The 26403-nt window shown below is 44.2% G+C and overlaps 1 protein-coding gene across 1 annotated transcript in view; it reads left to right on the plus strand.

Annotated features, from left to right (window-relative positions):
• The window catches only part of LOC142198606 (uncharacterized), a 200701-nt gene that overhangs the window by 165923 nt on the left and 8375 nt on the right, over positions 1-26403 (plus strand). The window contains 9 exon segments of the mRNA XM_075269633.1: positions 1680-1700; positions 7266-8476; positions 17779-17863; positions 17992-18081; positions 19280-19459; positions 19542-19665; positions 19844-21148; positions 21307-21540; positions 21594-21984. Coding sequence (XP_075125734.1) covers positions 1680-1700; positions 7266-8476; positions 17779-17863; positions 17992-18081; positions 19280-19459; positions 19542-19665; positions 19844-21148; positions 21307-21540; positions 21594-21984 — 3641 coding nt within the window.

A 26403-nucleotide genomic window follows, 5' to 3' on the forward strand; every position in this document is an offset into this window, starting at 1 on the left:
CACACAGGGATACCGAACATGTTTGTTTTCTCTGGCCAGCACTCGTCGGTCTCTATCTCCCAGTTTCGGGGGTCTTTCAACTCGGGGCACATTCTGACAATCACCGTTCACCTTCCACTTTGTAATCACATAGGTCACTGTCGATTTTGAGTAATTCAATTTGCTTGCTATGTCCCTTTAAGATGGACCATTTCTGTGGTACCCCCACAATTTCTTGAAATCGGACAACTCTGCACTTCGTGGCATCTTGCATGAGACTAATGCCAATGCAGTTTCCTATTTAACGGTGGAAGGCGTGACGTACATCACGACCGCAGATATCTTCATTTGTATGGGTGTCCAAATACTTATTGGTAGACAGTGTATATGATTTATGGTCTCTCCTATACCTCAGGTGCCAACAATACTAGAAGCCTTCAACTCGAATAACCTCAAGAATGGACAAAGATTGGAAGAAAATTACCGAAAGAATATTAAACTTCACCTTGGAGATCATCTACCTCCTGACTGGAGAGGTAAGCCTTCTGTACTGTATTATTAGCCAAGAAACACAATGAAGGAAAAATCCGTAATAGACAAGGGAGGAGCGATGTAATGAGAAGGAAAGGGCCGGGCAGGAAGAAGAGTCAGGGGGGCGGAGTGTGGCCTAGAGGAGAGGATTTTGACTTCTATGTAGAAGACTGGCGGCGGGATGTACAATGTACTTTTTATTTTATTTTTTTCATTTAAGTATGTTTTTGTAGAAAGTGAGGAAATCCACGCAAACACGGGGAGAACATACAAACTCCTTGCAGATGTCGTTCCTGGCAGGATTTGGCTGCAGTGTTAACCATTGAGCCACCGTGTTGCCCCTTGTTCCCCCGTGTTCTTGTGTTTAGTTTCTTTGCTCCTATATCATGTGGAAAAGTTTCAACATTTATACAATACAATTACCGTATATACTCGAGTATAAGTATAATTTTTTTTTAATTTTCTTTTTTTTGGGGGGAGGGGGTGGTCTATGACCAGCTGCGATAGTAATGGATAGAATTTCCCATAAAATAGGGGGGGGGGGGGGGAAGGAGCTTTAAAAAAAAATACAATAAAAAAATAAAGTAAATAAAAGTTGTAAATCCCTCCTTTCCCTAGAATACATATAAAAGTAGAAAATGACTGTGAAACACAAACACATTAGGTATCCCTGTGTCTGACAGTGCCCGGTCTACTGAATATAGGGGATCTGCAGTGCTCCTGTTCCGTCAGGAAGGGGTTAATAGGAGCCCTGCAGATACCCTATATTCTGCCAGGCTGAATTCCAAGTGGGAGAAAAAAAAACAGTCCTCAAGTTCGGGGAAGGGGCAGACAGACAACCAAAACACCCCCTCCCCTTCCCCAGCACTCAGCACCTACTGCACCCAAAAACTCTTTTGACATTTTCCAGTAGCTGCTGCATTTCCCCCTCGGCTGATTCCATTTTTTCCTGCCTGATACCGTTTGTACTGGAGATCTTCCACCATTTGTGTATCCCATCTTGGCACTAGTTCTAATTTGTTGTGGTTGAGGTCTCAAGAACTGACTGACCCCAATATTCTGGATGTGATCTCACTAGGGCTCTATACAACAGGATCACAATGTTCAGTTCCCTAAGTGTCTCTCACCATACACAGGATTATACAATAGTGAAGAAGACATCGGGTGAGTGTGTGACTCCCAGCAGCCATGTCCATGAGTCAGGAGGACGGAGCAGGAGCCACAGCCCCATCACAGACCCTCCCCCGCACTCACCGATACAGGAGCAGAAGATCCTAGAACTGACCAACAAGATCACTGAGCTGCTGACTGGAGAGGTGGGCGCTGCTGGGAATGCTGGGACGTTATACAGTAACACCATGGAGGGGTCGGGGGATGACCGTATCATTGTGTTGTCAGGTTCCTGTAAGGTGTCAGGATGTCACTGTCTATTTTTCCATGGAGGAGTGGGAGTATTTAGAAGGACACAAGGACCTGTACAAGGACGCCATGATGGAAAACTACCAGCCGATTATATCACAAGGTGAGAAGTGTGTATATACTATATATATATATATATATATATACAGTCCTATGAAAAAGTTTGGGCACCCCTATTAATCTTAATCATTTTTAGTTCTAAATATTTTGGTGTTTGCAGCAGCCATTTCAGTTTGATATATCTAATAACTGATGGACACAGTAATATTTCAGGATTGAAATGAGGTTTATTGTACTAACAGAAAATGCGCAATATGCATTAAACCAAAATTTGACCGGTGCAAAAGTATGGGCACCTCAACAGAAAAGTGACATTAATATTTAGTAGCTCTTCCTTTTGCCTCTAGTTGCTTCCTGTAGCTTTTAATCAGTTCCTGGATCCTGGATGAAGGGATTTTGGACCATTCCTCTTTACAAAACAATTCAAGTTCAGTTAAGTTAGATGGTCGCCGAGCATAAGTCGACGCGAATATAAGCCGACTCCCCCTAGTTTTACCACAAACTTATTGACTCGAGTATAAGCCGAGGGGGAAAAGCTGTTTGTGCTCATGTTAATCCTAGCCGCCTTCAGGCCTATATGGTAATGTAGGCCTGAAGCCGGCTAGGATTAACATCGGATGCCAGAGAGGTGAGTAAAACTGTTTATTATTTTCTTTCACCTCCCCTGGAGCTCTGATTATTATACTCAGCAGTGGGATGGTGGCTGGGGCTCGGGCCTACTCGCTGCCAGCCTCCGCGGCCTATAGTATAAGGTGACGCGGGGGTCGGCAGTGAGCAGGCCCGGGGAGGTTGGTAAATAGGCCGATACCTGCTGGGAATACTTCAGCAGGTAGCGGCCTATTATAAAACAACAAACAAACATTAAGTTCTCATACTTACTGACCTGCCGCTGCTGCTCATCTTCTGCTGCCACTGCTCATCCTCTCCCGCAGCTGCTCCTGCAGTAAGACGTCATCGACACACGCCGGGTGCAGGCCTGAGCTAACGTGGCCTCGCCACCTGGTGTGTGATGGTGATGTAGCCGGGGGAGGAGGCTGGGACTGGAGCGGAGGCCCATTGCAGCGACTTAATACAGTTGAGTCAATTACCGTATTGAGTCGAGTGGGAATTTAACTGGTCCGCAGTAAAAGACATCTGTGGGCGGCCGCTGGAACAGCGCTGCTGCTGATAGGTGAGTGGTAAGGCAGCGCTGTCTCCAGGGCCGCCTTAACATGTTTCCAAGGCAGAGAAGATGCTCTGGAAACTTCCATTATTATGGATACAGGCTGACACTGGTGGCCATGTTGAAGCCCTTATATCATGATGTGCATACCCATGACATAAATTTACAGCTCCCCAATTTAGGCCCTTTTCACATCAATTTGAAGCCCCTAGTCTTCGTTTGAGGTTATACAAAAGGGCAGATAATGGGGTCTTCCAGTATATTATTGTGAACCCTATAGCAGACTACTCTGCTTGTTTGAGTCACACACCCAAGGTCTCAATCTGCTGCCGCTGCTGCAGACGGCACAGGTGTATAGTTATTTCTTATGTTTGGGCAATACGGCACTTGCAGCTGTATAAAATATTAAAAATGAGTTGGAACATCCCTTTAATTAATTGACAGCTGGGTGTTACCAGTCCATCTGGATGTGGCAGCAGGGCACCCCCCATTCTTCATAATGGGTATAGGTTCAAGAGTTGGGACCCCCATTTACAAGACCTCCTGTATATGTTGTGCTCTATATGATTTAGGGCCTCTTGTATATCTCAGATGCCAACAGTTCTAGAAGCCTCTATTGGATCCAGTTGTTTTACAAACTCATCCAGAATTACCCTCCAAGAATGGAGAAGGACAGGAACGAGATTACCAGAAGAATATTAAACTTCACCTTGGAGATCATCTACCTGCTGACCGGAGAGGTAAACTTTCTATTTTTCTGTATTGTGTTATTTACCAAGAAACACAATGAAGGGAAAATCCAGAATAGACAAGTAGGAGGAGCGTTGTAATGAGAAGGGGAGGGCCGGCCAGGAAGAAGAGTGTCAGATGGGCAGAGTGTGGCCTGGAGTAGAGGATTTTAGCTATTACATTGACATGTATATGGAAACCTAGAAAAGGGCAACATGGTGGCTCAGTGGTTAGCACTGTAGCCTTGCAGTGCTGGAGTCCTGGGTTCGTATCCCGCCAGGAACAACATCTTCAAGGATTTTGTATGTTCTCCCCATGTTTGCGTGGATTTCCTCCCATTCTACAAAGACATATTGATATGGGAAAATGTACATTGTGATCCCTATATGGGGCTCTATATTAAAAAAAAAACAAACAACAATTTCTCCTTCAGCTTAATAAGGTGTTTTGAGTCGGCGGCACCACCAGGAAAAGATCCCCTTTTGCTCCATTTGTTCTTAACTGGCCAGTTTTGTGCTTGAGACCATTGACTATTATTGTATTAATAATAATAATAAATTTTATTTATATAGCGCCAACATATTCCGCAGCGCTGTACAATTTGTAGGGTTCAAATACAGAGATACATTACAAAGAAAGTCATTCCACACAATGGGACTGAGGGCCCTGCTCGCAAGAGCTTACAATCTATGAGGTAGAGGGGGTGACACAGGAGGTAGCAGGGGCGGCATTGCTTATACAGAGGTCAGACACTTCTGTAATAGAGGTGACTGTCATTACATAAACATAAAACTTTATGAGCCGTCGACAGTCGTGTCCTTTAACATGTGGATGGAGTTTGGACAGATAAAGTTATCCAGAGATGACATCATATCATGTGGGGTAATGTGGAAGCGGGGACAGAGGAGGGTTAAGGGTTTACGTTAGACATTGTGATAGGCCTGTCTGAAAAGATGCGTCTTTAGTTTGCGCTTGAAACTGTAGAAGTTGGGAGTTAATCTGATTGTCCGGGGTAGAGCATTCCAGAGAAGTGGTGCAGCTCGGGAGAAGTCTTGTATACGAGCGTGGGAGGTTCTGATAATAGAGGATGTAAGTGTTAGGTCACTGAGTGAGCGGAGAGCACGGGTTGGGCGGTAGACAGAGATGAGGGAGGAAATGTAGGGAGGTGCGGCATTATGGAGAGCTTTGTGGAGGAGGGGGATAACTTTATATTTTATAATGAATAGGCAGCCAATGTAGCGACTGGCACAGACCGGAGGCATCGCTGTAGCGTCTAGCCTGATAGATGAGCCTGGCCGCTGCATTCAGAATAGATTGTAGAGGGGAGAGTTTAGTGAGGGGAAGACGGATTAGTAAGGAGTTACAGTAGTCAAGGCGAGAATGAATCAGAGAGACAATAAGTGTCTTTAGTGTATCTCTGGTAAGGAAAGGGCGTATTCTGGAGATGTTTTTGAGGTGGAGGTGACATGAACGTGCGAGTGATTCAACATGTAGGGTGAAGGAAAGGTCTGCGTCAAACATAACCCCGAGGCAGCGGGCCTGCTGCCTAGGAGTTATAGTAAGGCCTGAGACTGCAATGGATATATCAGTGACAGATCTATTAGATGGTGGAAACAGTAGTAGATCAGTCTTGGAGATATTTAGTTTCAGAGCGAGGACATGATATTAGAGACAGCAGAGAGACAGTCACTGGTGTTCTCTATGAGTGCAGGGGTGAAGTCACGGGAAGATGTGTATAATTGGGTGTCATCTGCATAAAGATGGTACCTGAAGCAAAATCTGGCGATGGTTTGTCCAATGTGTTCTGTCTTGGCGTTCTAGTTTAGATGAGGTCTCCAGAACTGACCCCAGTATTCCAGTTGTGCTCTCATTACAGCTCTATACAGGGATCACATTGTTCATTTATCTGAATAAGTAACTTTCCCTCCATACACAGGATTATACAATAGTGAAGAAGACATCGGGTGACTGTGTGACTCCCAGCCGCCATGTCCATGAGTCAGGAGGACGGAGCAGGAGCCACAGCCCCATCACAGACCCTCCCCCGCACTCACTGATACAGGAGCAGAAGATCCTAGAACTGACCAACAAGATCACTGAGCTGCTGACTGGAGAGGTGAGCGCTGCTGGGAATGCTGGGATGTTATACAGTAACACCATGGAGGGGTCGGGGGATGACCGTATCATTGTGTTGTCAGGTTCCTATAAGGTGTCAGGATGTCACTGTCTATTTCTCCATGGAGGAGTGGGAGTATTTAGAAGGACACAAGGATCTGTACAAGGACGCCATGATGGAAAACTACCAGCCGCTTACATCACATGGTAAGAAGAGATACATATATATCTTTATATGTATTACTATTTGCACAGACTGGCACTGGTGGCCATGTTAAAGTACTTATCTTATGTGCAGTGCATATAGCCATGACATGTAATGTAGGAGTGCCCCAGTGTAAGTTCTTTTTACATCAAGTTGAATCCCTACACCTACCGTATACATCAAACATATCCATAGGCCTTCATTTTATCCAGTGACCCATTGATCTGGTATAGTTTGCCTGCTGTCTCCTCTTCTCACTTCCTGTATTCTTCCACATGTTGGGGGGAGGCAGCTTTGACAGTGATGAACAGGACACTATGAAGTACCATGTATCTAGTATCTCTAGATATTAAGATATTTATTATCATTACTAGAAATCTAATATAAATGCAGATCAAATAATAGGCATATTAAATGTATATTACGTAACACGGGTTTGGTGAGAAAAAAAAACTTGTACGCTCAAGGACGGAGAGTCCAAACTATAAAAAAAAATATATATATAAAATTAAGATTAAAATCAAAATGATTTTATTTTTTTTGCAAAATTTTCCACCTTTGAGTGTTATCTAAACATGGTAAACATATTGATGTAAGATAGAAATAGTACAGTATTAGAGGCAAAGATACATCTTAAAGGACCACTTTAACAAGACTGTCACCACTAACATGGTTTGAGAAAAATCTTTAAAAATCTGTAAAATATTTAATTATTTATTATATCCATTTTTAATCCCAACAGAGAATTCCAGTAAGAACTTTGAGGAAAACAGCACATCATCACTAAATTGTAAAGTAGAAGATGAAGATATCATGGAGGACTCTTCAAGAGAAAACCTCACTAGTCGTAATTTCCCTCCACAATCATGTAACCTTCTGAATCCCAAGGACCCTTATGGCCGATCTCACATTGTTACCAAAAGTACAGGTCACAAACGGGTTAATAGGTTTCAATGCAGTGAAAGTGGAGAACAGTTTGCAGAAGGGTCACAACTTTCTATACACAGAGGGAAAAAGCCAAACTCCTATTCTGAATGTGGAGAATCTATTACTTCTAAATCTAAGCTTGTTAGACATGAGAGAATTCACACAGGAAAGAAGCCATTTTCATGTTCAGAATGTGGGAAATATTTTGCATACAAATCAGTTCTTGTTAAACACGAGCGAATTCACACAGGAGAGAAGCCATTTCGGTGTTCAGAATGTGGGAAATGTTTTAGCGACAAATCAAAGCTTGTTAGACATGAGAGAACTCACACAGGAGAGAAGCCATATTCATGTTCAACATGTGGGAAATGTTTTACCTCTCAAACACGTCTTGTGAGACATGAGATAATTCACACGGGAGAGAAACCATTTCAATGTTCGGAATGTGGGAAATGTTTTGCTTATAAATCGCGTCTTGTTAAGCACCAGAAAATTCATACAGGAGAGAAACCGTTTCAGTGTTCAGAATGTGGGAAATGTTTTACATATAAATCACGTCTTGTTAAGCACAAGAATGTTCACACGGGAGAGAAACCATTCGCATGTGCAGTATGTGGGAAATGTTTTAGGGATAAATCGTGTCTTGTTACGCATGAAAGAATTCACACAGGAGGGAAGCCATTTGCATGTTCAGTATGTGGGAAATGTTTTGTAGAAAAATCAAGGCTGCTTAAACATGAGACAATTCACACTGGAGAGAAGCCATATTCATGTTCGGAATGTGGGAAATATTTTAGAGAGAAATCACTTCTTCTTAGACATCAGAAAAATCACACAGGAGACAAGCCATTTTCCTGTTCAGAATGTGACATATGTTGTCCTGATAAATCAAGTCTCATTAAACATGAGAGAATTCACACAGGAGAGAAGCCATTTGCATGTTCAGAATGCGGAAAACGCTTTACACAGAGATCGACTCTGGTGAAACATGAGAGAATTCACACAGGAGAGAAACCATTTGTATGTTCAGAATGCGGAAACTGTTTCACAAGGAGAACAAATCTTATTAACCATCAGAGGATTCACACGGGGGAGAAGCCATTTTCTTGCTCAGAATGTGGAACGTGTTTTAGAGGGAAAGCAACGCTTGTTAGACATATGAGAACTCACACAGGAGAGAAGCCTTATTCATGTTCAGAGTGTGGGAAACGCTTTCCAGATAAATCGAGTTTTAATAAACACGAAAAAATTCACACAGGGGAGAAACCATTTTCCTGTTCTGAATGTGGGAAACGCTTTATAGAAAAATCAAATCTTGTTGTACACGAAAGAATTCACACAAAAGAGAAGCAATCTTGATCTTCAAAGTGTGGGAAATGTTTTATAGAGAAATCAAACCACCTTGTACAGCCGAGAGCTGCAAGCACAGATCCTGTGCCCACGACATGAATCCGCAGTGCTATTATGGCGCCAAGTGTTAATAGTATGACACAGACACGGAAGGGGTTTTCCGAAGTTGTGATATCGATGACCTATCCTTGGAATCATCCGTACATCATATCTACTTGTCACATGGCCATCTGCAATGATCTGATATTGATGAGTCATCTGGAGTTCTTGTTTTTGGGTTGAATTTTGTGAGTGGGATCCCTGGCGGGAAAGTATTCAAGAAACTTCCATTTCTTATTTTTTTCCCCACCATTTACTTGTATGTACAGTATACTGTCATTGCTTGTTGCAAGTTCTACTCATTATCCTCAGGCTGCCTCTGATACAATGAAGAGTTCATAATAGGTTGTGTAATGAGAAGTGGCCCCCACCAAGATAAAGCTGTTACAAACCATAAAATTTTGTACCACTATGTTCACAGTCAGCATTTTTTTTTTTCCATGGCGAAATGCCATCTGTATTTTCTGCCCTACATGTCTTCTGCCCTTGTGGCAAAATAATTGCTTCTTCTTTCCATTGGAGATTGTTCCATAAGTCTTGTTGCTTGCCTAGCTGGAGAAAACTATGGTCGGATGTTATTATTATTATTGTTTATTTATATAGCACCATTAATTCCATGGTGCTTTACATTTGTTTTAGATAGTGAAAGTTTTTCTTCCTGAAACTCTCAATGTCGTTTTGCCATGGTAGACCTCAAGGATGGCAGAAAGTTTTATGGAGAAAAACCTTGCGTTCTTCTGGACAGTTTGATATCCAATAGTTTGGCCATCTTCCCGATCCAGACACATGGGCCTCCATAATGTTTGTGAAGGCCTCGGAGAGGTATTGATTAGAGATGAGCGAACAGTAAAATGTTCGATATTCGTTTCGAGTAGCCGCTCAATATTCGACTACTTGAATCGAATATCGAACTCTATTATAGTCTATGGGGGGGAAATGCTCGTTTCAGGGTTAGGCAACATTCGATCAAATTAAACTTACCAAGTCCACGAGAGGGTCGGGCTGGATCCTCCGAGAAGTCTTCTCTGTGCAGCGTCCCTGCGGCATCTTCCGGCTCTGAATTCACTCTGCTGGGCATCGGGCCTGGGCAGAGCTGACTGTGCATGCCCGCACTACAAGAAAATGGCCACTTACAGTCATGCGCAGTCGGCTCTGCCCAGGCACGATGCCTGGAAGAGTGAATTCAGAGCCGGAAGACGCCGCGGGGAAGCTGCACGGAGAAGACTTCTAAAGGTAGGAGAAGAACCAGCATTGATTGGCCAACTGTATAGCATTCGGCCAATCAATGCTGGTTCTGCGTTGAACTTTTCCATTCGAATAGCGAGTGGTACTTGATCGAGTACGAGTATTTTGAATACCGTAGTATTCGATTGAATACCTACTCGATCGAATACTACTCGCTCATCTCTAGTATTGATCTAGACCTGGTGACAGCACACATTTCATTAACATAGAGCAAACCATACCAGGTGTCTGAGGTTTAGATAATGCGCATTTCTCCCACATTTTGGAGTTTTTCGCCATGTTCCGAGATCCATAACTTTCTTACTTTTCCACCAATGGAGCTTGTTGAAGGTTTGTCAAGAAATCTGAAACAAATCAATATTTATGTCGAACGCATCCCGGCATTTTGTTGTGGAACATGGAGGTGATACAGCGTCATTTTTATTCTATGCAATTGACTCCATCCCTATACCTAGGAGAGGTGGAGATCGCAGGAAGCTTCTTTTAAAAAAAGAGGCTTTTTGGATCTGGAAACTCAATTCTAGAGTCCCGTCGGGGCTTAATATCTGACAGGACCTTACATTAATATATTAAAACATTGTAGGTGCCGGGTTAGTGTCATGTGATGCGTTGGATATTCTGTGTCTCACATGACCGCATCACATGACTGTGGGCGTATACGGAAATGGTCTCGCACGGATGCAACACACTTAGCGGGATTACTGGAAAACAACGAGGTGTCTGGGTGAAACCGTGGGTGAGTTTGAAATTTAATCGAAAGAGTTTTTTATACTGTATTTGCCTTATTAGTGTGGTTGATTTAACACATGTCTCTTGAACTTGTAATGTGTAATAATTATGCCTATCAATTGGTATCATCTTTGTATATGTCTGTTATATGAAGGGTTAAAACCCTGGGATATGGGTGGAGTTTATGGACTATTTAAGGATCTTTTCAGTTGTGTACTAACATGCTATGAGTAAGGGGCAAGAAAACGCAAGCCCCGAAACGCGTAAGCAATTCTTTTGTATTTGCAATTTTGGATCCACTTGTAATTACTTTTTAATCATGGAATAAGTAAAAGTGAAGTTTTAATTATTTTTGGCGCTGGATGTTTTACTTTGGGACACTTATTGCAACTAGTAATCCTCTTCAGTCGGAGGTCTTCCGTAGCTGCCTACAAATCATGCCTTCCATTCCTGTGGATTCTCATCAGGTTTGAGCGTTTTATATTTACATTATATTCATAGAGCCCTCAGAGCAAAACTGAAACAAGGTGATCCACCCAGGGATGTCATATGCGGTCGCTTGTCCTATGTGGACACTGCAGCAGTATTATTGGCAGCCAGAGATAAAGATAAAATCACATTTGAGGGCACTGATATATCATTATACCAGGACATTGCTCCTTCCATTTTAGCCAAGCACAGGCTACTGAAGCCTCTACTAGAAATCCTAAGATCTCGCAATATTCAATATGCGTGGATGTACCCTTTTGGTCTCGCAGTCCTTCTAAGAGGCAAAAGATTTACTATACACTCTCCAGAGGACCTGATCCAAATATGGCAACTTTTGGACATTGATCCTGTCCCCATTCAATCCTTGCTCCCTATAGCGGATATTGAACCTATCCCGGACTTACCACCACTATCCTCATGGGCAGAAGGAAATTCCAGATCCCCAAGAATGAGAAAGGCAATCTCAAAATTGCGACAAGCAATTTCGTGAGCATTATAACCCTTTATATGTCTGATGGACAATGAGTGCTTATATACAGTAATATCTCACTCACACTATGGTTTCTTCCGTTCAGTAGCTAATGTTTTGCTTATTTTATAAGTTTAGCTTGAGAATCGCTATGGACTTACACGATAGTTCAATACTGTTTATCTGTTATTATATGCACCTGCTAAGTTTGTCTACTCTCCCGTTGACCATTTAGCATGCCCTTTTTCGAAAACAATTCTATTCTATTCTTCTTAATGCTACCCCATATAAGACAGGGAATTCGGGGCACGATCCCGATCAGGAATCTTTCTCCACTCCCCATCCAGTTCACTTGACGTCGTATTGCAAATTTAGCGGATCCCTGGGGAGGCCCTAACGGCCTGTTGCTGGACTCCACTTGGCTCTGGTGATAGGCTAATTGTGGGCAACTCATAGGGATCGCTTTTCTCCTCGCCTTAGTTCCCATCCTACCCTTCCCCCCCCTCCACCCCCATTTCTTAAAACTTGTTTTTGCTAACATAGTGTTGGTATCGGGATAACAAAAATCTTCTTACTTTGACATTCCCTCCCACTCTTTGTCATCAGTGGGGAAGCTCTTTAAGGTCTCACTACTATGTTTATATCCCTCCTTCACCAACCTCAGTTTCGTACCTCTCCTCCCTATAAGCTTCTTCCCTACCCCCCCCCCCCACACTCCCCCTTTTTTTTCTTTATGTTTTGAAAACTGTACTTAAATTGAACAGTATACATTGCTCATTTTTTCAGAACTTTCATCCTAAACTGTCATGAGCAAATAGATACCCTTTGACTCAGGCTGGGAAAACCAGCATGTTTTTCTTTAGTCAATATACTGCCTTTGTTTGTTCCTTGATAACATCTTGTAATCACTTGTTATTATCGTGAACTCATCTCTGTAAAAGATGTTGAAAAATCTCAATAAAATAAGAATTGAAAAAAAAAAAAAAAAAAGAGGAACCCAGGGCCAACCGCATCAGCATATGGTCTCACAAGGGTCTGAGGATCTCATATTGGTACCTAATGGCAGTCAGGCTACGTCTGGCAAGCACATAGAGGGCTGTGCGGTCCTCCAAAGAAATGCCACCCCACACTATTACTGACCCACTGCCAAACCGGTCATGCTGAAGGATATTGCAGGCAGCAGATCGCTCTCTACGGTGTCTCCAGACTCTGTCACATCAGTCACATGTGCTCAGTGTGAACCTGCTTTCATCTGTGAAGAGAACAGGGCACCAGTGGCAAAGTTGCCAATCCTGGTGTTCTGTAACAAATGCCAAGCGTCCTGCATTGCTGTGTGTTGCTTAAAGGGGTTGTCCCATCACAAGGATCCTATCTATACTGCTTGTTAATGTAAGACTTTTCCTAAATACACTGCTTCAGCAAAACTGCTTTGTTTGTCCACTATCTTACTTTATTCAATTCTTTGTGGCCACAGCCCCTGACTTAGCTGCTCATGAGTCAAGTGATGTATCTGCTGCTCTCAGGGGGGAGGGAGGAGGGGCTAAGTGCAGGGAGCGAGCCTGTGTATCTAGCTATTCCTGTGTCTACACCACATGACCTAGGTCCTGCTAGCAGATAGGGGAGAGGAGCTGCTTTCATTTCTTCTGTTCTCCCAGTTATCAGGCTAGCTAATACAATTGTGTTCATTATGGCAGAGACAGGCAGTCTCTGTATGTAACACAGAATGGAGTTGCTCCTGCCTGTACTTCATAGTCCAATATTGGTGGGAGGAGCTACATGCTAATTTGTGGGTGGAGCTAAGCGACAGGTTGCCTCTGAAACTCCGCCCACCAAATGATGCAAGAAACCAGGAAGAAAGAAGATTTTACAGCAGTGAAGACTGGTGAGTATGTGACGTGGGAATACCCCTTTAAGTGTTCCCTTTATTTTTTTGAGCAGTGTATTTCAGCTTATTGCTGCTCGAACTCTGGTGTGTTGCATCGCGTTTCCTCAGTGGACTTTCTGCGTTCTGCTTCAATTATACTTGTAGGGAAGCAGCACTTCCAAAGTGTATTTTTCTGCAATGTGTGGATGGGATTCACTAGAAGCTCATCCAAAACGCAGCGACTACACTACAGTATTTATGCCACGTGGGTCCCAGCCTTAATAAAAAAAAAAATTAAAAAAATTAAGTAAGAATTCAAGTCGTCCTCGCACTTTCCCTAGAGCACATTGAAAACTGAAGTACAAGATAAACAGATTGGTCATGTTTGGATCCATATCTAAAAATATTTTACCCACACGGTGAACAAAAATTAACCCCTTCCCGCCGATGGCATTTTTTGATTTTCGTTTTTGACTCCCCTCCTTCTAAACCCCATAACTTTTTTATTTCTCCGCTCCCAGAGTCATATGAGGTCTTAATTTTTGCGGAACAAATTTTTCTTCATGATGCCACCATTATTTATTCTATATAATGTACTGGGAAGCAGGAAAAAAATTCAGAATGGGGTGGATTTGAAGAAAAAATGCATTTCTGCGACTTTCTTACGGGCTTTGGTTTTACGGCGTTCACTGTGCAGCCAAAATGACATGTCCCCTGTATTCTGTGTTTCGGTACGGTTCCAGGGATACCAAATTTATATGGTTTTATTTACATTTTGACCCCTAAAAAAAATTCCAAAACGGTGTTAAAATTTTTTTTTTCTAAAAGTCGCCATATTCCAACGGCCGTAACTTTTTTATACGTAAGTGTACGGGGATGCATAGGGCGTCTTTTTTTGCGGGGCCGGGTGTACTTTTTAGTTCTACCATTTTCGGGAAATGTTATTGCTTTGATCACTTTTTATTCAAATTTTTATCAGAATCAAAACAGTGAAAAAACGGCGGTTTGGCACTTTTGACTATTTTTCCTGCTACGGCATTTACCGAACAGGAAAAATATTTTTATAGATTTGTAGAGCGGGCAATTTTGGACGCGGGGATACCTAACATGTATGTGTTTCACAGTTTTTAACTACTTTTATATTTGTTCTAGGGAAAGGGGGGTGATTTGAACTTTTAATACTTTTTATATTTTTTTTTACTTTTTTTTTTTTTTTTTTGCATTTATTAGACCCCCTAGGGGTGTTGAACCCCAGGGGGTCTGATCACTAATGCAATGCATTACAATGCTAATGCATTGCAAAAAAGCATCATCTCTTTTGCAGGCTGCATACACCAGCCTGCAAAAGAGAGAATTTGCAGACCGGCTGGGAGCCTTTAACAAGGCTCCCGGCTGTCATGGCAACGTGACGTTGGCCCTGGAGCATGCTCCAGGAGCCGGCGATCCCTGCCAAAATGGCGGCGCCCATGCGCCGCCGGGAAAATGGCGCCTCCGGCGCCTTTGACAGCAGCGCCGGAGGGGTTAATGCCTCCGATCGGTCCGGGGACCAATTGGAGGCATTAGAGCCGGTTGTCTACTGCTTAAAGCAGTAGACACCCGGCGGCTATGACGGCCGCCCGGCTCCCGGGCGGTCGCCATAGTTACAGACCCGACACGCGCCGTACTATTACGGCGCATGTCGGGAAGGGGTTAAAAGAAACAAACCACTGCTTCGCTGCCATTTTGCCTCCCATAAAAATTTCAATAAAAGGTGATTAGAGATGAGCGAATAGTATTCGAAACTGCAGTTTCGAATACCTCACTCCATAGGAATGAATGGGAGTGGCTGTGCGCTGGCCCGCGCCAGCGCTTAACCCCTTGCAGTTCACCCTTTCCCGTTCATTCCTATGGGAGCGAGGTATTCGAAACTAGAGTTTCGAATAGTATTCACTCATCTCTAAAGGTGATCAAAGCATCAGACGTAATAACAGCATCGCTCCTGCCGCTGCTGGCTTCATGCAGGGCAGAAGCATAGCGATGTTGCAGGCACCTGTGCCGGCGTCTGTGCATCTGTGATGGCGTCTACACTCCACGGCATCCGCCTCTCTATAACAGAGAGGTGGATGCCGGGTCTGTATTTGCATTGTGAAGGCTAGACTGGTCTATGAGCGCGCACGCAGGGCCAGCGGCATCTCGCTGCTTGGCTTTGCATATGTGACCCCGCCCACCAATGACGCAACAAAGCCGGAAGACAGATTTTACAGCAATGAAGACTGGTGAGTATACGACGTGGGAATACCCCTTTAACCCCTTAATGATTCAACCCTAGGGGGTCTAATAAATGCAAAAAAAATTTAAAAAAAAATATAAAAAGTATTAAAAGTTCAAATCACCCCCCTTTCCCTACAACACATATAAAAGTAGTTAAAAACTGTGAAACATATACATGTTAGGTATCCCCGCGTCCGAAATCGCCCGCTCTACAAATCTATAAAAATATTTTTCCTGTTTGGTAAACGCCGTAGCAGGAAAAATAGTCAAAAGTGCCAAACCGCCGTTTTGATTCTGATAAAAATTTGAATAAAAAGTGATCAAAGCAATAACATTTCCCGAAAATGGTAGAACTACAAAGTACACCCGGCCCCACAAAAAAAGACACCCTATGCATCCCCGTACACTTACGTATAAAAAAAGTTACGGCCGTCGGAATATGGCGACTTTTAGAAAAAAAAAAAAATTAACACAGTTTTGGATTTTTTTAAGGGGTCAAAATGAAAATAAAACCATATAAATTTGGTATCCCCGGATTCGTACCGAAACACAGAATACAGGGGACATGTCATTTTGGCTGCACAGTGAATGCCGTAAAACCAAAGCCCGTAAGAAAGTCGCAGAAATGCATTTTTTCTTCAAATCCACCCCATTCTGAATTTTTTTCCTGCTTCCCAGTACATTATATAGAATAATTAATGGTGGTATCATGAAGAAAAATTTGTTCCGCAAGAATGAAGACCTCATATGGCTCTGGGAGCGGAGAAATAAAAAAGTTATGGGGTTTAGAAGGAGGGGAGTCAAAAACGAAAATCAAAAAATGCCATCGGCGGGAAAGGGTTAAGGGCTAGTTCACACGTGAACTGCCCGCGCGGGTTTTGACACAGAGAGAGACGCGGCGAGCCGCGTCTCTCTCTTGTCAAAACCCGCCCGCCGCGACCATCGCTGTCGCGGCTTAACCCTCTGCTGTCGGCTCAAATGAATGAGCCGACATAGGAGGGAGCTGCCGGGGGCGGAAGCCGCGCGGCTGAACCTGCGCGGCTTCCGCCTGAAGAAAGGACATGTCCTTTCTTTTCTCCGCTAGCAGCAGCTCGCCGCTAGCGGAGAACAGAAGCCCGGCGGTCTCCATAGACCACCATTATAAGGGGAGGTTTTGGACGCGAAATCCGCTGTCAAAAACCTCCCCTTATACTCACGTGTGAACTAGCCCTAAGGGAGGCGGATATGAGGAGAGAACTACAACTCCCAGCATTCCCTTCGCTTTCATCCCAGAGAGGAAGAAGAGACAATCCTGAACCAATCACATCTCTTTCTTCTCCTCACGAAAAGCCAATAACACAGGAGCCCCGCCCCTCTTGTCACATGACCACACCACAGGTCCTTCAGCCACCATTTTCCCACTCCAGTGCTCAGCTCCGCCCACTGTACTGGTCACGTGATGGTGACCTCATCACAGGTCCTTTTGCCACTACTTATCATGTCCACTGCAGAGCTCCTCCCCCTGTGACAGATCACATGATGGTGACATCACCACAAGTCCTTCAGCAGCACGGAGCAGGTCCTGGTCAGGTGGTCACTGATGTTGTGCTGTTCTCTCTGTCATCAGGCACTAGCGGATTTCCCATTATACAGAGTATATATATATATATATATATATATATGTATACAGCACTTGGTCACTGGCTGCAGCACATACCAGAACTCCTTGTGTGACCCCAGCCCTGAGGTAAGCTGATGGGGGAGGAGTTTGTGTTTTGCGGAATGATTCCCGCTACCGTTATTGATGTCCGTTGCTGTCATCCATCCTAAAGTAGCTTAGTAACAGGCTCCGCCCCCTCCGTCCGTGTCCGTGCCCATTGACTCTAATGTAAACAACATGGCGGACACTTTCTTCCATCGTGTTTGTTTACTTTTGTAATGTAAGAGAAGTCCCGCAGGTACGAATAATCAGAAAATTAAAAAGCTTTCTTCCGTTGTGTTTTTACACACACGTAGGGTTCGCTGTCTGCATCTGTAATTTAACCCTTTCCCGACATCCTATTACGGCATAGGAGCCCCCATAAATGGCTTTTTAGAGCTATTTCTAATGGCAATCTACAGTAGACGGTCACAGCGACTCCCCGATGTCGTACAGGTGTCTGGTTGTCCTTGTGTAGAGGCTTCATTGTCAACCCAATGGAAATGAATATAGAGAGACACAAGCGTGGCCTAAAGGGAATCCCCTCACCATATTCTAGGCAGGTACAGGGTCAAGAGTCAGGACCTCCATTTATAGGACATTTATGGTATATTCTCTGTATGTTGTTCTCTATATGATTTAAAGTCTCCTATATCTCAGGTGCCAACAATACTTGAAGCCTCCATCCTAAATGACCCCAAGGATGGACAAAGACTGGAATAAAGTTACCAAACGAATATTAAACTTCACCTTGGAGATCATCTACCTGCTGACCGGAGAGGTAAACTGTATTGTATTATTTAGAAAGTAATACAATGAAGGGAAAATCCAGAATAGACAAGTAGGAGCGTTGTACTGAGAAGGAAGAAGAGAGTCAGATGGGCGGAGTTTGGCCTGCAGAGGATTTTGACTTCCATATAGAAACCTAGAAGACTGAAGAAAGGAGGAGAGCGCATGGTCTGTCATGTCTGCATGTGTATTATTTCCTTTAATAGATATATGGCTATCCCATGTTTACAGTCACTTACTGTAGACTTTCCAGCCACATCTGTTGGAAATTTCTTCCAAGCTGAGACTCTTTCAGTAAATAATATTTCCTGACATTGCTGCCGATCCCCAATGTCCTTCACCAGCAATAATGTCAGATTGTCCCCCCTTGTTCTTGTGGTTAGTTTCTTCCCTCCTATAACAGGTGTAAAGCATTCTAAATTCTTGAATTCTGTTATTTAACAATAGTGAGGGTGAAACTCCATATAATAAGGGACAGTTCACATCACACCTCCCTCTTCCGTTGTGTACTTTTGATGATTTTTACATGTCGGTGATAGTTGGGTCTGTAATAAAGAGAAGGGATTTCACTACACAAGATTGTGGTTATTTGGGTTATTAGCTGTATACAGAATATTCTAAAAGCCTCTTGATCACAGAGGGAAAACAGCAACTAGCTTCATAGACCAGAGAGTAGCAATAACTTGATCCTAGTAAGTAGTAGGCAGTAAGGTACTCGCCAAGTAAGCAGTCGTACAACGTATACAAGAGGATGGAGTCTACCTAAATGGCTGTCGGTGAAGATCCCATCAGTAGACACCTTCCAGTACCAATATCTGTCAAGAGTAAATGGCCCATAGTGGGATCTTCTCCTGACACTTCCTTCAAGGACTTGTGACAGACAAATTCTTCAGGGTAAGTTTATTTTATCAAATATTTAAAAGTTAATCAAGATCGAAACCATTTCTTCTCCGAGTTCTCCAAGCATCTTGAGCCCTTGGCAGCAGCAGCAGGAGAAGACCCCCTTTGTGATCTATTTGTTCTTAGATGATAAGTTTTGTGCTTGAGATTTTCCACCATTTTTGTATTCCATCTTAGCAACCGTTCTATTTTGAGGTCTCTACAACTGACCCCAGTGTTTCAGATGTGGTCTCACAAGAGCGCAGTACAACAGGATAATTTCCGATCCATGTGTCTTTCTCCATACACAGGAATACGCAGCGGTGAAGAAGACATCGGGTGAGTGTGTGACTCCCAGCAGCCATGTCCATGAGTCAGGAGGACGGAGCAGGAGCCACAGCCTCATCACAGACCTTCCCCCGCACTCACCGATACAGGAGCAGAAGATCCTAGAACTGACCAACAAGATCACTGAGCTGCTGACTGGAGAGGTGAGCGCTGCTGGGAATGCTGGGACGTTATACAGTAACACCATGGAGGGGTCGGGGGATGACCGTATCATTGTGTTGTCAGGTTCCTATAAGGTGTCAGGATGTCACTGTCTATTTCTCCATGGAGGAGTGGGAGTATTTAGAAGGACACAAGGATCTGTACAAGGACGCCATGATGGAAAACTACCAGCCGCTTACATCACAAGGTAAGAAGAGATATAACTTGTACATTACTATAGGCACAGGCCAGCATTGATGACCATGTTGAAGCACTTATCACACCACATGCACTACATTCATGTTTTCATGCTGATAAAATTGTTAGAAATTTATCAAATTTTTTGTTTTAAATAAAATTGTGAAATTCTCTTTTGATCCTAACAGAAAATCCCATTAAGAACTGTGAGGAAGACGTTATATCAGCGCTAAATTGTAAAGTAGAAGATGAAGACGTCATACAGCACTCTTTAGGAGAAAACCACATGACCCTTAATTTTCCTCCAGAATTAAGTAATCCCCCGAATCACGAGGAACTTTCTCGTGACCGATCTCAGATTGTTACCACAAATACAGGTCACGAAGGGGTTAATTTTCACAGTGGTGAAAGTGGAGAAGAATTTGCAGAAGGCTCACAAACTTCTATACACAGAAGAACTCACACAGGGGAAAAGTCACATTCCTGTCTTGAATGTGGGAAATGTTTTACATCAAAATCTAAACTTGTTGTACATGACAGAATTCACTCAGGAGAGAAGCCATTTGTATGTGCAGAATGTGGGAAAGGTTTTGCATATAAATCACTTCTTGTTAAGCACGAGAGAATTCACACAGGGGAGAAACCATTTGTATGTTCCGTATGTGGGAAATGTTTTATAGAGAAATCAAAGCTTGTTACACATGAGAGAATTCACACAGGAGAGAAGCCATATTCATGTTCAGAATGCGGGAAATATTTTAGGGATAAATCACTTCTTCTTAAACATCAGAAAAATCACACAGGGGAGAAGCCATTTTCATGTTCAGAATGTGGGATATGTTTTACTGATAAATCAAGTCTTGTTATACATGAGAGAATTCACACAGGGGAGAGGCCATTTGTATGTTCAGAATGTGGAAAATGTTTTACACAGAGATCAAATCTGGTTAAACATCAGAGGATTCACACGGGCGAGAAGCCATTTTCATGCTCAGAATGTGGAAAGTGCTTTAGAGGGAAATCAACTCTTGTTAGACATATGAGAATTCACACAGGAGAGAAGCCATTTTCCTGTTCGGAATGTGGGAAATGTTTTCCAGATAAACCAAGTTTTGATAAGCATAAGAGAATTCACACAGGGGAGAAGCCATTCTCATGTTTTGAATGTGGGAAATGTTTTATAGAGAAATCAAATCTTATTATACACGAGAGAATTCACACAGGAGAAAAGCCATATTCATGTTCAGAATGTGGGAAAGGTTTTATAGAGAAATCAAAGCTTCTTATACATGAGAGAAATCACACAGGAGAGAAGCCATTTTCATGTTTAGTATGTGGGAAATGTTTTTCAGATCAATCAAGTTTTGTTAAACATAAGAAAATTCACACCGGGGAGAGGCCGTTTTCATGTTCAGAATGTGGGAAAAGTTTTATAGAGAAATCAAAGCTTGCTAGACATGAGAGAATTCACACAGGGAATAAGGAGTTTTGATGTTCTATATTTGGAAAATGTTTCAAATTCTGAAAATTCATCAGAAAATAAATTATTTGCGATGTCGAAAAATTAAAATAAGTTTTATTTTAGATCAGGTTTATAGACATGACAAAGGCCCATCCACTAGTATATTGTAATGTTGGGATGCCTTTAAAGCTTTTGCTCGGGGGGTGATGTCCCAGGCCATCCATGATCTTAAGAGAGGGTTGGCATCAAGGGAGACGGAGCTGGAGGTGGTTCAGGCTGAGGTATTCTACATCACGCGGCCTGATCCAGATACTAAGATAGCTTGGCAGAGTAGCCAACGTAAAAACGTCACTCTCATGACAGACAAGGTCCATAAATCCCAATTCTTTACTCGACAGGGTGTTTACGAACATGGGGAGCGTGGTGGGCGACTGCTGGCCTATTTAGCTAGGGTGGATACGGCCACCCCCCCGTAGTCTCTAATATATGTGCTCTGGAGGGCGGCGTGCTGAGGGACCAAGATGTCACCGAAGCCTTCGGGAGATTCTTTCAATCCCTGTACTCTTCGTCTTTTCGGTTGTCTCCTCTGGACACTGAGGACTATCTTGCTGATGTGTCTCTGCTGGCCCTGTCCACTGCGGATCGTACTATGCTGAGTGCCCCTATTATGTTGGAGGAAGTGTCAGAAGCCCTTTCCCTCCTTTCTAATGGCAAGTCGCCTGGAATAGATGGCTTGCCAGTTGAATTCTATAAATGCTATGAGGGTGCCCTGGCCCCCAGGCTTCTTCTAGGTCCACTGGGAATGATCGGCCCTATATATTCATCTTTTGGGAACCAAATTGAAGTCCACACAACTAGCGATAGAGGGTAAATGGAGATCTCATGATTTCCCACCAGAGGACTGGGATGAAACCCTATAATCAGCTCTCTGTGTGTTACAGTTCTGTGTATATATATAAATATTTTTTGAACAACAGAACCTCTAGTCTGTAGAACACTACAGTGAGGTCCACAGGCCCAATGATGGGCGGCTGTATGTCTGAACTCAATGTGAACTACTGCGAAGACTCTGCAGCATGAAAATCAATGTAAACTACTGCAGAACACTGCAGCCTAACTCAATGTGAACTACTGCAAGACACTGCAGCCTGGACTACATGTGAACTACTGCAAGACACTGCAGCCTAACTCAATGTGAACTACTGCAGAACGCTCTTCCCGGTGGTCTTATACAAGATGGGACATATCCCCACCAACCAATGCCACAAATATGCTGGTCTGCATTCAGAATTTTGGCATATGGTTTGGGATAGCCCCAGTATGAGTTCATTTTCATTGCCTCAACTAGGACTCCATTTCCGCTACTGTATAAATGATGTCATGTACGCTCAATGAAGATCAGTAAAGCCATATCTTGATAGGTGCCCACTGAAATATATTAAAATTAAACATGACATCCAATAAGTTTCTCGTTGTGAAAATTGATGGTTGTGATGACCATTTGGAAGCTTCTGTCGACACTGTAGCCAATCCGTGCAATTTCTAATAACTATATATACTGCTCATGAAAGTCAACTTTTGGCAATATCCAAGGAGTTCCAACTTGTGTTCAGAAGAAAAGGTAGGGATGAGCGAGTTCACATGAACTACTGTATATACTCGAGTATAAGCTTAATTCTTCAGCACAGTTTTTGTGCTGAAAAAGCCCCCCTCGGCTTATACTCGAGTCAGCAATCAAGTTTTTTTTAGGGGGGGGGGGTGTCTATGACCAGCTGCAATATAAATGTATAGAATCTCCCATAAAATAGTGGGGGAAAAAAGAAGCTTTAAAAAAAATAAAAGTTCTAAATCCCTCCTTTCCCTAGAATACATACAAAAGAAAATTACTGTGAGACACAAACATATTAGGTATCCCTGTGTCTACTGAATATTGGGGATCTGCAGTGCTCCTGTACCATCGGAAAGAGATTAATAGGAGCACTGCAGATCCCCTATATTCAGCCAGGCTGAATTCCAAGTGGAAACAAAACCCAGTCCTCAAGCTCAGGGAAGGGGCAGACAGACAACCAAAACACCCCCTCCCCTCCCCCAGCACCAGCATCTACTGCACCCACAAACTCCGACCATTTTAATTTTTGAAATTTTCCAGTAGCTGCTGCATTCCCCCCCCCCCCCCCTCGGCTTATACTCGAGTCAATAAGTTTTCCCAGTTTTTTGTGCTAAAATTAGGGGCCTCGGCTTATATTTGGGTCAGCTTATACTTGAGTATATAAAGTTGGAATTGTAAATATGCAAATTGCTGTCCTATCAGGCGATGAAATTTCTCTCAGGCTTCTCCCCCCCCTCCCCCGAACGGAAACCTATACGCATAAAAAAGCGGTTACCTAAGAAACCACACGGACCCCATAGACTATAATGAGGACAGTGTGGTTTCCGCACGAAACATGTGGAAAGAAAAGTCTATGGAGTCCACAGTTTTCCCAGGTAACCACTTTTTAATGCGTATGGGATGACGATAACGACAAGAATCAATCATGTCTAAGTGGTCCATCAGAGCTGCCTCCAACCATAGACCTCATATACACCTTCAGGCAGCTGAAACAGTTGATCTGAGTCGGACATTAGTAAGCATTATCTTCAGGTCCTGGAAAACTACTTGACCATATTCAGCGCCGCACCTCCCATGAGGCGACCTGAAACGACCGCTTCAGGCGGCGCTATGCCAGGGCCACGGGGAGGGCGGCATTTTTGCTGACCTAAGCCAGTCCAGGACAAGCTGTCCTGGACTGGCTTAGGGTCACCGTCACTGAGCGGTGGATTGGGGAGATCGCTGGAGCAGCGCTGCTCCAGCGGCCGCCGCTCAGGCAGAGAGCAGGTCCTCTCCGTGCCTGCTCTCTGCCTGCTAAAGACGCTCGCTCCTCTCAGCCCTGCCCCCTCCGCTCGGCCCCGCCCCTTCGTACGGCACCGCCTCCTTCGGCTCGGCCCCGCCCTCTCCTCCGGGGGGGGGGGCGGCGGCTTTCTGACGTCTGCCTCAAGCGGCAGAAAGCCATAGTTCACCCCTGCCCCTGCACACACTATTATACCTCATGGTGACCCTGCACACACTATTATGCTCCATAGTGGCCCCTGCACACAGTATTATGCCCCATAGTGGTCCCTGCACGCAGTATTATTCCCCATAGTAGCCCCTGCACACACCATTATGCCCCATAGTGGCCCCTGCACACAGTATTATGCCCCATAGTGGTCCCTGCACACAGTATTATGCTCCATAGTGGTCCCTGCACACAGTATTATGCCCCATAGTGGCCCCTGCACACAGTATAATGCCCTATAGTGGCCCCTGCACACAGTATTATGCCCCATAGTGGCCCCTGCACACAGTATTATGCCCCATAGTGGCCCCTGCACACAGTATTATGCTCCATAGTGGCCCCTGCACACAGTATTATGCCCCATAGTGGCCCCTGCACGCAGTATTATTCCCCATAGTAGCCCCTGCACACACCATTATGCCCCATAGTGGCCCCTACACACAGTATTATGCTCCATAGTGGTCCCTGCACACAGTATAATACCCCATAGTGGCCCCTGCACACAGTATTATGCCCCATAGTGGTCCCTGCACACAGTATTATGCTCCATAGTGGTCCCTGCACACAGTATTATGCCCCATAGTGGCCCCTGCACACAGTATTATGCCCCATAGTGGCCCCTGCACACACTATTATGCTCCATAGTGGCCCCTGCACACAGTATAATGCCCCATAGTGGCCCCTGCACACAGTATTATGCCCCATAGTGGCCCCTGCACACAGTATTATGCTCCATAGTGGCCCCTGCACACAGTATTATGCCCCATAGTGGCCCCTGCACGCAGTATTATTCCCCATAGTAGCCCCTGCACACACCATTATGCCCCATAGTGGCCCCTACACACAGTATTATGCTCCATAGTGGTCCCTGCACACAGTATAATACCCCATAGTGGCCCCTGCACACAGTATTATGCCCCATAGTGGTCCCTGCACACAGTATTATGCTCCATAGTGGTCCCTGCACACAGTATTATACCCCATAGTGGTCCCTGCACACAGTATTATGCCCCATAGTGGTCCCTGCACACAGTATTATACCCCATAGTGGCCCCTGCACACAGTATTATGTCCCATAGTGGCCCCTGCACACAGTATTATGCCCCATAGTGTCCCCTGCACACAGTATTATGCCCCTTAGTGGCCCCTGCACACAGTATTATGCCCCATAGTGGCCCCTGCACACAGTATTATGCTCCATAGTGGCCCCTGCACACACTATTATGCCACATAGTGACCCCTGCACACAGTATTATGCCCCATGAACATTTATTATACTCGGGGGGGGGGGGGGGGTCTTGACCCCTTGTGTAATAATCGGAAACCGAGGGGGGATAAAAACATAAAAAACACTGTTACTTACCTATTTCCGGCTGCACTGCACTCATCAGAGGTGTCGGCCATCTTCAATGCCAGCTGGGATGTCACATGACCCGGGACGCAGGCCCCTGTCATGTGACGTCAGGGACATCACACAACTAGGACTGAAATGCGGAGAGGTAAGTAACACAGAGTTTTATGTTCTATTACCTCTCCCGGGCCTCCAATCATTATACTCACAGGTGTGAAAAGACCCCCGAGTATAATAATAGTGTTTGTGGGTCACGCGGCGTCACTTAATAGGGCCCGTTACCGGCTGGAGTAACTCCAGCAGGTAATGGCCTATTAAGGAAAAAAAAAAAGCGGCTGTCGCTGGGTCCCGTGGCAACTGCTACCCCGGTAGTTACACCCCTGCCTAACTGTTAACTTGTCACATTACAAGACATTACATGAGGAGAGAACTACAACTCCCAGCATTCCCTCAGCTTTCATCCCAAAGAGAAAACACTGAATCCATCAGGTTCTTCTCCCTGAGTAGTCAGGAAAGCTCGCCTCGTAACTGCTCTCATTTCAGAAACCCATTAAAAGGTATCAGAACTGAAAGACGGCTACTTTGTATCTCTTATTGAGGCAAAGGCGATCTCGGAGAAGATTACGAGGCATGGCTATGAGGGGAGAACAATTCCCAGTTTTGCCTTTCTTCTCTCATGTGACCATCACTGCACATTCTACGACCTTATTTATACACTCTGCAGCCATGCTCCGCCCACTATTCTGATCACGTGACGTGACATCACCACAGGTCCTTTAGTCACTAATTATCCTGTACACAGCTGAGCTCCGCCCCCTCACTGCTGATCACATGACGGTG

This window comes from Leptodactylus fuscus, chromosome 3, assembly GCF_031893055.1.
Source record: "Leptodactylus fuscus isolate aLepFus1 chromosome 3, aLepFus1.hap2, whole genome shotgun sequence".
Lineage (NCBI taxonomy): Eukaryota > Metazoa > Chordata > Amphibia > Anura > Leptodactylidae > Leptodactylus > Leptodactylus fuscus.